General features: G+C 35.6%; 1 protein-coding gene across 5 annotated transcripts in view; it reads left to right on the top strand.

Annotated features, from left to right (window-relative positions):
* Positions 1-11,257, top strand: part of CCDC112 (coiled-coil domain containing 112) — a 136,550-nt gene extending 125,293 nt beyond the window's left edge. For 3 of the 5 annotated variants that reach the window (XM_059890318.1, XM_059890319.1, XM_059890317.1), the window contains exons 5-9: positions 1,415-1,490; positions 1,886-2,276; positions 5,690-6,100; positions 7,521-7,616; positions 8,225-8,484. In XM_059890318.1, the coding sequence (XP_059746301.1) occupies positions 1,415-1,490; positions 1,886-2,276; positions 5,690-6,100; positions 7,521-7,616; positions 8,225-8,392 (1,142 nt within the window). In that variant the 3' untranslated portion in view covers positions 8,393-8,484. 5 annotated transcript variants of the gene reach the window in all.
* Positions 11,258-11,481: the final 224 nt, after the last annotated feature.

The following is an 11,481-nucleotide window of genomic DNA, read 5'->3' as shown; positions in this document are numbered from 1 at the left end:
GATAATCATACAGCCTAACTCAGAGTTGTGGGAATGAAGTGAGACTGCACGTAGAGCACTGATGCACTGCTTATAGCATAATCACTAAAAATAGTAAATATCCAAAACCACTAAAAATATGAGAAAAGAACACGGATTACTATTTTTATGATTATATAATTTATAAGAATGACAAAAGTCAGAAATCATAAAGAAAAAAGTGGACATAATTGACTATTCAAAAATACCACAAACCTATCAGAAAAGTTGAAATACAAATGAGAGTAATATTAGCAATATATATGTAACTTTAAAAGCTAATATCCATAATGTGTAAAGAGTGTCTACAAATTCGAGCAACAAAAGTAACAGATGAAGAGAATGGGCAAAGATTATAAGTTGCATATTATAGCCAAAGAAACACAAAACACATACGGAAAAGTGTTCAGGCTTATTAATTATTATAAAAATGTCAGTTAAATCAATGATAATAAATTTTTGATTATTTGGAAAAATAATCAAATTTGGAAATGGCTGGAATTACATGAGCAGGAGCACTCCCAGGAGCTGTAAATAGCTCGAGCCTCTTTGAAGGACAATGTGACAGTATTTTACATATTGTAAAGTGGGCATACTTTTTATAGCAATCAGTTATCCTCTAAAAATACTTATTTGAGGGGGGAGGGATAGATTGGGAGTTGGGCATTGACATGTACGTACTGCAAAATAAATAGGCAATAGGGACTTACTGTATAGCACAGGGGACTCTGCTTGATATTATATAGCAACCTGAATATGAAAAGAATTTGAAAAAGAACAGATACGTGTATATTCGTAACTAAATCACTTTGTTGTACACCTGAAACTAGCACCACAGTGTTAATCGATGATAGTCTAATATAAAATGAAAATTAAATAAAGTGCTGTTGGCAACTTGTAATAAAAAATAAATAAATAAAATGAAAATTAAAAAATAAAATAAAAATACTTATTTGAGCATGCAGAAATATGCAAAGATAGTTACTACAGCATTGCATGTCTTTAAAGATTCATCAGTTGGAGAATTAATGATTTAGGGTAGCATTAGACAACGAAATGCCATGTAGCCATACAAAGAATGAAGTACCATATGTATGTTGATATGGAAAGTTAATTACAACATATTGTTAAAGAAAAAGTGCAAGTCACAGAAAACATATGTGATATAGAAGTTTTTTTGGAAAAAAAATAATATTTAAGGTATGTATGCTTAGGAAAAAATCTGTGATAAAAAAAATCGCAATCATAAAAATTTACTTTTTAAAAATACATTTTTTTCTTATCCTTTAGGCTGAGAAATGTTTTTTAATTAAGAGAACATTCTAATTTTCTTCCTAATTTTTAATTCTTAGTCATAATAAAATATGACATAATTTTTCCTTTTTTTTTTTTACAGTTGTTGAAAAGCTCAGAGAAATGATGGAGGAAATTGAAAATGCAATTAACACTTTTAAGGAAGAGCAGAGGTTGATGTATGTTTTAAACACATTTTAATTTAAAATTATTTACCTTTATTTTTCAATAACTTTTTAGGTAGTTGTATGTAAACTATTTTATTGTTACAAATTTAATATTAGTCTTACACAAAAGCAGTATAATACTTCTCTTTTGCTTGAGGTTTTAGCCTGCTTTTAATGTTTTAAGTGAATTTTCATTTATATTTGGAGTCTGTAAACTCTCAAATAAGAGTTTGAAAGATTGTTTTTTCCTCTGAGGAAACTCTTTGAAGACTTAGATTTATAAATGTTAATAATGTGAAGTGGAGAAGATATCAAGAGTTGGGAATAATAAAATTTGAAGGAAAACAAAGGGCTAATTTGGATTGGTTTGTATCTTATTTTTCAAACTTTTATTTTTAAAATTTTAGATATGAAGAGCTTATTAAAGAAGAGAAAACAACTAATAATGAGTTGAATGCCATATCAAGAAAAATTGACACATGGGCTTTGGGTAATTCAGAAACAGAGAAGGCTTTCAGAGCAGCATTGAGCAAAGTTCCTGTGGACAAAGTCACACCAAGTGCTCTTCCAGAAGAAGTGGTAGAGTTTGAAACGTTCCTTCAGCAGACGGGAGGGCGCCAGGGGGGCTGGGATGATTATGACCACCAGAACTTTGTGAAGATGAGAAGCAAGCATAAAGGGAAGCCAGTGTTCATGGGAGAAGTTCTGGAGCACCTTCCCGGAAGAACGCAGGATGAAGTTCAACAGCATGAGAAATGGTATCAAAAATTTCTGGCCCTGGAAGAAAGAAAAAAAGAGGTAATAAGAATTGTAATAGCTATTATTTACTGTATATGTCTGTGTTCTAGGACTAGGACTGTGCTACACTCTTTAACATATATTATTAACTTTAGTGCAAGCCTATGAGATATGTTTACGGTTTTCTCCCGTCTCATAGCAGGTGAAACTGAGGCATTGAGAAGTTAAGTCATTTTAGTGGAACTATAGTTGACATACTCAACATCCAGCATAATCTACTCTAAGAAATAATACAATGAGTCAGAAAACATCTGACAATGGTAACATCCTATGTCCACTGGAAATGGGAAATTCAGATTTAACCAGGCTTTTGATAAGTCATCTTACTAGTGAAGTCCACATTATTTGCAACAGAAAATAAAGAGGGCAGTAGGAAAAAAAAATTCTTTGACTCAAAAGTTTCTAAATAGTTTTGGAACTTTAGTTGCACTACTTATTTTAAAAGACTCAAAGTTTTGGCAACCCCAGAGTAGAGTAACTCTTAATTGTAGCAAATACCTAAAAGGTCCCATTTTCACAAAAATATTATTGTGGCTCTGGTTTAGATTAGGATTCCTCGCTGGCATTGGTGACTGTTTGGACTGTGAGGGCTGTCCTGTGCGCTGTAGGGCGGTTAGCAGCATCCTTGACCTCCACCCAGTAGATGCTGGTAGCACCACCTTAAATGTGATGATCAAAATATCTCCAGACATTACCAGACGTCCTCTGGAGGGTAGAAATGGCCCCTGGTCAAGAACCATAGGCTTAGATAGTCCTAAGTTTTTTTTTTTTTTAGACTTGAGCGCAATAAACTTTAATTCAGTTTGGTTTGACAAGAAAGGTATGACGATTCAGCTGGCAACATACCCAAAAAGGAGCATTAAAGAAATACTTGATTTTACATGTAAAGTATTAGAGGAAATAACTGGTGGTTTGTTGTTGCTATTGTTTCTCTCCAAAATAAGTTGAATGTTCATAAGGTCGACACTTAAAACTTTAAGAAAACATTTTGAAACATAAGTCATTTTTTAAAACTCAAAATAACAATCTAATAAGAATTATTTGGACTTCCCTGGCGGCTCAGACGGTAAAGCGTCTGCCTACAATGCGGGAGACCCGGGTTCAATCCCTGGGTTGGGAAGATCTCCTGGAGAAGGAAGTGGCTACCCAGTCCAGTATTCTTGCCTGGAAAATCCCATGGACGGAGGAACCTGGTAGGCTATAGTCCATGGGGTCACAAAGAGTCGGACACGACTGAGTGACTTCACGCACAAGAATTATTTGAGGTTTTTTCCAGGGGCCAGGAAAGTGGTCTGAGGAGCAGCAAAGTCAGCGTCACCTGGGAACCTGTTAGAATTTACAGGGTCCAACCCCAGACCTGGTCTGAACTCAGAGGGGGGGCCCCGAAATCTGAGTTTAAATAAAGCCTCTAGGTTATTCTGTTAACAAACTCAAGTTCCAGAACCACCTGCCTAGGGTAAAGGAACAGACAGTGTTCCTTAACTATGCTTCTTGTAATAAAGGGAAACCACCTAGATTCTGGCTTTCTCTTCTCGTTCCCAGCCACCGTGTTTCCTGATCCCTGATGACTGATTGAATGTCAGGGTGATACAGGAAAGAGTGTGAAAGAGGAGATGTCATTTACAGAAGCAGGACATGTTCGAGGAGAAGTGGGAAGTTTGGGAGTATAGCATCAGGAATGCAGTTCTGTATTTTGGGGTTTTTTTGGCTGCACCCTGCGGCATGCAGGATATTATAAGTTCCCTGAGCAGGGACCAAACCCATGCCCCCTGCGGTGAAAGCATAGAGTCTTAACCACTGGGTGGCCAGGCAAGTCCAGAAATGCATTTTAAATCTGTTGAGCTGAGAAGGTTGAGTAGAAAATTTACCATTCTTATCTCCCACTTCCTTTAATATATCGTATGTTTTGCCTAAATGAACATACTTCTTTTCAGACGTTCCATGAACTTTGTGGTCCATGTCCTCTTGCTTATCTTGTTCTCACTTTCTGGAACCTCCTTCTTTCTTCCACCATCCACTGCTAACTTAACCTGCATCTGCCCAGATCATATGCTGCTTCCTTTTGCCTACTCACCCCTCAGAATTTCACTAACACTTGTTTATATGTCTTGTGTGCTATGCGATGGCATGTTCTAAAATATGTTCTAGTATTTATGCACATGTCTTATCTCACCTAGAGCAGTGCTGGTCAAACTTGGTCCATGGGTTGGATGTTAGTTTGCAAACTGTTTCTGGTCTTCAATGAGTTATTGTGATTATACAAGAATCAGCTACCCAGTAAGCATGCTATTTAGTTCAAGTGACTGTTTTTTCATAGAAAACTTCCTCGTTGAAAGAAGCAGTACATTGATTTACCTTCCGGCATGAATTCCTGATATTGTTGTGGACTGGTACTTTGAGTAGCACTGGACTAGATGGCATCTGGTATTGTTTAATCAGCTGTGGGTCCTATTCACATTGTCTTGCATATAGTACACACAGCAGAAGGATGTATTTCATGAAAATGGATGATATACCATGAGGAACTTCAGGGAAAAGTAATTCAGTTTCCTTTATGGCATAGAAAAGCCCGCTAGAATTTTAAATAATCTTTACATACCCACTTATAAAGGTATGAAGCTATTTTCCTTTTTTTTTTTAATACTTTTGAAGCACTATGTGCCAAGCACTGACTCATTTAAATTTCAGAACAACCCTATTTGAGAAATGCTACCTACGACTTACAGATGAGCAAAATAAGGACAAAGACATGTAACGACTCACCCAAGGTTACATCTAGTAATTGGAAAAGCCAGGATTTGGTCCCAGATACCTGGCTTCAGAGCACATATCCTCACCTACCTCACTTTTAACTCCTTTTCTGAATTTGACCAGAGATGGGTCACTCAGAAGGGATTATAAGCCTAGAAAGAGAATTTGGAAGCAGAAGTGAAATGATCAGAGGAAAGGACTGTTTCCCGTGAACATCAAGGAAGGAGGTAAAGGGGAGGAGGAGACTTCATGAGGTGCAGTCCTTGTGTACCTGGTGATTCAAAGAGGAAGAGAAAGGCCAATGGAATAGCCATTATTTAGTGTTTTAAAAGATACATTAAATTTTTTACAAAGAGAAGTAGAAAAAAGTTGCATTGGTTTAAAAAACCACTTTTCAAATCTAAGCAACAAGCATACTGCAGTCACTATGTAGAAAGAGATACGGATTTGAGGTTGTATTTTAAAATGGTTTTGGCGGGAATTCCCTGGCAATCCAGTGGTGAAGATTTGGTGCTTTCACTGTCGAGGCCCAGGTTCGGTCACTGGTTGGGGAACTAAGATGCCACATGCTTCACGGTGCAGCCAAATTAAAATAAAAAATAAAATGCTTTTGGTTATTAAAAAATTTTTTTTCTTGCTATTGTTGTTTTTTAACCACATAGTCTATTCAGCATTGGAAAACCAAAAAGCAACAAAAAAAGGAGGAAATTTTCAAATTAAAGGAAAAAGACAGCATACAAGTACTTTCTCATAGTAAACAGGAAGATAATCAAAAACAAAAAGAAGAACAAAGAAAGAAGCAAAAATTGGCCATTGAAGCTTGGAAAAAACAGAGAAGTATAGAAATGTCAATGAAAAACGCTTCCCAGTTAAAAGAGGAAGAAGAGAAAGAGAAAAAGCAGCAGAGAGAGCGTCAGCGCCAGTGTAAACTGAAATTGCTGCTGGAAACGTACACCCAACAGAAGAAAGAACAGGAAGAATTTTTGAGACTTGAAAAGGAGATACGGGAAAAGACAGAAAAGGCAGAAAAAAGGAAAACTGCTGCTGATGAAATTTCCAGGTTTCAAGAAAGAGTAAGTAAATACATTTCCTGAATAATTTTTCAGTGATACACATGGAGGTATTACTTCCAGGCTCAATTCGGCAAAAATTAATTGAATGCTTCTTACGTATCTGGCCTGGACCTAGCATTAGTACACCAAAATAAGTAGGCTGTGCTCCCTGCTTTCTAGTAGGTTATAGTCTAGTGGGGATGAGTGGTGTGCAGATAGGGGACTTCGCTGTGATACGGTAAACAGTGTGGTGCTTGAGGTGCGGACAGACAGCTTGGGGAGGTGGAGTGCACGGAGGGAAGCTCACACAGCTGCGTGAGGCAGAAGGCGATACTTGAGTCTTGAAAGGGAAGGAAAGAGCTCCTTCCTAGCAGAAGAAACAGCGTGAATGGGCGGCTTGGAGGAGCGTAACAGTAGCTTATGGGGGAAACTGTAAACACTTCAATATTCTTAGGGGGAGATGGAAGCCAGTATCGAGGGGGATACGGAAGCCAGCAGGAGACGAGACTGGAAAGGCAGCCACAGTCCAGGCCATGAAGGTCTTGTCTGCTCTGCCACACTGGCTGGGTTTTCCCCGTAGGCGATTTGCTTACTTGGTCACTGTCCAGCTTCCTACCATAGTGTAAGCTCTATGAAGGCAGAGGTTTTGTCCTTTTTGTTCATGCTTTACCCCAGGGTCTAGCACATTATACTCAGTATATACTTAAAGGAATCAAGGTTATTGCTGAGAGGTAGGGCTATAGTGATTTTAAACAAATGTATACGAGAAAAATCCTAATCAAAGAAAGAAGTTGCAGTCTCATCAGATAGGGCAGAATTCAGTCCAATTATATTAAAAAAGACAAGGAAGGGTACTTTAAAATGAAAAAGAGTACAAATGAGAGATAACTTATGAATTGCATCAAAATATACGTGCAAATATAGGCAACATTTATAAAGCAAAACATAAGGGAAGTACAAAGAAAATAATAAAAAATAACACATTACTAATGGTATTTCTTTTGGCTCATATAAAAAATAAAAATCTCCCTAACCAAAGATCCATTCCCCAAAAAAGCAAGCAAGTCACATAATAAAAGACTTAGAAAAAAAGAAAACCTTGTATTGCACAGAAAGTATAATGCAAGAGATCTAAAACCAGACATCTCTGTATTGATAACTGAAAATTTTACCCATTAAAAGAAAGGAAGTTTTAGATTGACCCATAAAATAAAACAAGAAACAGTTGAAAGAAAGTGATTCAGAAAGGATATGCATGTGTTACGTTGATATTCAGAGAAAATAAAGCTCTTAGATTTTCTTTTTTTGGAAAAAGTTTATATTAAAGGTATATTGCTATTTAAGGTAATTTAATTTTACATGCAAGCAACTAAACTTTGAAATAAATTCTAGTTAATTTTACTTCTTAATGTTATCTTTTTTGTTGGTATATGTCTTTTAGGATTTACATAAACTTGAATTGAAAATTCTGAATAGACAATTAAAGGAAGATGAGAAGGCAGAAAAACAAAGAAAACTGGCAAAATTAAAAGAAAAGGTACTCTACACTGAGATTAATTATTTTTATTGTTATTATCATAATTCTTTTATTTGTAAGGCTCCAAACATAAAATCCAGTTCTCTTTTATCTCCATCTCCTTTATTTCATACTTATTTACAAATTACAAAGCAACTGTTTAATTCTACCATTTCACATTATAAGCACCTCGTTTTCTTTTATCCTAAATTCCTTCTTTCTTCCTGCTCTTCATTCTTTTCTTTATTCTTCCTATGTGAAAAAAAGTGAAAGTGTTAATTGCTCATTTATGTATAACTGTTTGCAACCTCATGGGCTGTGGCCCACAAGGCCCCTTTGTTCATGGAATTCTCCAGGCAAGAATACTGGAGTAGATAGCCTTTCCCTTCTCCAGGGGATCTTCCCAACCCAGAGATTGAACCCAGGTTTTCTGCATTGCAGGCGGATACTTTATTGTCAGAGCCACCAGAGAAGCCCCCATTCTTCCTATATGAGCCTATACTTTAGATCTATAGCAGCTATGAGCATTGTTGAATTTCATTGGTGATAAAGATACTAGTGACTCTCACAGATGAAACAAAGGACTACTTACTGGTGGTTATTTATCTTAAATTTATTGTCCGTCATAGTTTGCTGTGTTACATTTTCCTCATGCTGCTGCTGCTGCTGCTAAGTCGCTTCAGTCGTGTCCGACTCTGTGTGACCCCATAGACGGCAGCCCACCAGGCTCACCTGTCCCTGGGATTCTCCAGGCAAGAACACTGGAGTGGGTTGCCATTTCCTTCTTCAATGCATGAAAGTGAAAAGTGAAAGTGAAGTTGCTCAGTCGTGTCCGTAGCAACCCCATGGACTGCAGCCTACCAGATTCCTCCATCCATGGGATTTTCCAGGCAAGAGTACTGGAGTGGGGTGCCAGGGCCTTCTCCAATTTCCCTCATGAGAGAAATACAAAAAAATACAACAGCGAAGTAGAATAAAGTAACTAGAAAAAATAAATTAACATTTTATTAGTAGATTGATGTAATCCAAATTTTATTTTAGCTGTATGAGCACAATTAGAAGTTTACTGAAGAGGTTATTAACAGTTTTATTTCTGTCTAGGGAATATCAAATATTTTTCTTAAACCTGCTTTCTGTTACTAAAGATCTTACAAGTACAAACTGAATAGTTCATTTAAATTAACTGGCACTCATTTTACTTCCGATTACAGGTTGAAAACAATGTTAGTAGAGATCCCTCTAGACTTTACAAACCTACCAAAGGTTGGGAAGAACGGACCAAAAAGATAGGACCAGCAGGCTCTGGGCCACTTCTACATATCCCACATAGGTAAAGGAGGGGTTAGAATGGTGTGCACTCTATAATAACCTAATAAACTGTATATGAACTGTATATATTTTATGTAATTTATATATATTATATTTTATAATAGTTTATTATAAACTTTTTAAAGAGTGTATAGATAAAACAAATCTATATACTTTTTAAAAGTTAACATTTAATCAAGACTTTAAAAAAATACCCTATATATTTATACTCTCTTTTCTTCTTCTCCTTAGGGCTATTCCAACCTGGAGACAAGGAGTTTAGAAAATATGGGATCATGAAATTGTCATTCCGTTGATGAGAATGTTAGCATATGGAGTTACAGGAGGAGAGAATGACCATGTCCTTAAAATTTTATTAGCCTCTTCAGATTGATTATTGTGTTGCATGTGAATTGGCAGGTATTAAGTTCTACAACGCATTGTCATTAGTGTTTCTTGTTTATACTAAGAGGGTAATTAATACATGTTGGCCTACTGATGTAAAAGTTCTTTGAATAAGTTTATGTTAGAAACAGTATTTTATTTAAATACTTAAAACATTTGAAAGATTTTTTTTTTGTCATGGCATGGCAAAATAAATTGAGACAATCATAGAGTGACATTTTTAAACCAAGATTTTGTACCATTTATAACTTGGAACTAAATTAACTTGAGTAACAAAAATTTTAAGTTTTTTCTTTTGAGTTATGAAATAAGTTAGAACTTTTTCTAAGTTTAACAAATTGGTAATTTGTCAGTTACTACATTTTTGTGTAACAAATATTTTGTATTTGTTTGACGCATGCTTTGTTTTATAAGGAAAATATTTATTTTAAAAATACACCTCTCACCTCCTATATATTCTGTTATTTGCATTATTGATATACAATCTTACTGGTCTCCTTCAGCTGTTCCACGTCTCCGTTCAGCCTTCCTGGGCCCACACATTTATAAACCTGTGTCCTTCACATCTTCTTCCTGGGCCCACACATTTATAAACCTGTGTCCTTCACATCTTCTTCCTGGGCCCACACATTTATAAACCTGGGTCTTTCACATCTTCTTCCTGGGCCCCACACATTTATAAACCTGGGTCTTTCACATCTTCTTCCTGGGCCCACACGTTTATAAACCTGGGTCTTTCACATCTTCTTCCTGGGCCCCACACGTTTATAAACCTGTGTCCTTCACATCTTCTTCCTGGGCCCACACATTTATAAACCTGTGTCCTTCACATCTTCTTCCTGAGCCCCACACGTTTATAAACCTGGGTCCTTCACATCTTCTTCCTGAGCCCCACACGTTTATAAACCTGGGTCCTTCACATCTTCTCAGCTGATACAGTTTTCTTTGGTGCTTTGTTTGCCTCAAGATGTGAAAGTTTTGTTTTTAACAGCATCGGAAAAGTAAGCTGACTTTAAAGGACTATGATATTTCTTAGTAGTATTTAAAATTTTTTAAATTGCTAGACCAATACGTTTGGTCAAAAGAGTCAGTTTTAAAATTTCCAAACTTTTATAAATGAAAACACAATTTAACTTCATTCGACTCAATTTTATGAAAAAAAAATTTTAAATCTTAGTTCCTAACTTTAAGTAGTTCCCACCTTACAGGAAGGGCATCACATACATGACAAATATAAGAAACTTCATTTCTTATAACTTTTATCTCAGTGTATGTTAATTATAATTTGATCATTTAGGTCAAATGATTTAGATACAAATTTACTAGGAGTAGTGTTTAAAACCTTTTCTTATTTCACAGTTAATATTCAAAGTAGATGGCTTCCAGATTTTGGAAACTGAATTCTATTTATACAATTCGTGGTGCAAAAAGAGAGAATTAATATAAAACACTGTTACTCAGGAATGCCCATTTTATTTGTTGCACTTGTTCTCCTTAACTTTTTAAAATGATTTGAGGTGGCTTAGAAATAAAATACAAACAACAGGACAAGAGAATTTAAAAACAGAACTGAATAACAACAGGATAGAGCAAAGTAAAGGTTTCTTATGCATTGCTTTCTGACATGTTGCTTTTTTGTTGTACACAAATACAGCTTTCTGTTTCCTGCATTTAAGGTAAGCCTATTGTATTGGGTGAGATGATTCTTACAGTTTTTGCTTAATTTTGTTTATAGTATTTTGAAGAAACTTGTCCTTCTAGTTGTATCTGAAACAAATAAGGAATTTATCATATGGATCCTTTGTATAAAGGATGCAGAGTAAACATAATGTCTTCAGTTACAGGCTCGTGGAAAAGAGGTCAGATAAACAGGTCTTACACTGGATTAAGAAATTGAGGAAAAAACACTAAAGGAAAAATGTTATAAAGCACCCACAGTTCTACTACTCTGAAGGTAACTTCTTCTGAAAATATACCTACATATTTTAAATAGCTATTCTTAGAGTACATTTTAGATACTATACTATTATCACTTAGCATTACAGCACGTACAATTTTTCTATGTTTCTATATAATTCAAACATTATCATTTAATAGCTAAATATTCAATTTTATACATACTCTGTCATTCCTATACTTTGAAGACTTGTGGTCTACATTTTTTAGCTAATAA

This window comes from Bos taurus, chromosome 10 (assembly GCF_002263795.3).
Source record: "Bos taurus isolate L1 Dominette 01449 registration number 42190680 breed Hereford chromosome 10, ARS-UCD2.0, whole genome shotgun sequence".
NCBI lineage: Eukaryota > Metazoa > Chordata > Mammalia > Artiodactyla > Bovidae > Bos > Bos taurus.
Note: the sequence above shows the minus strand (reverse complement) of the source record. Positions and strands in the feature narration are given on the sequence as shown.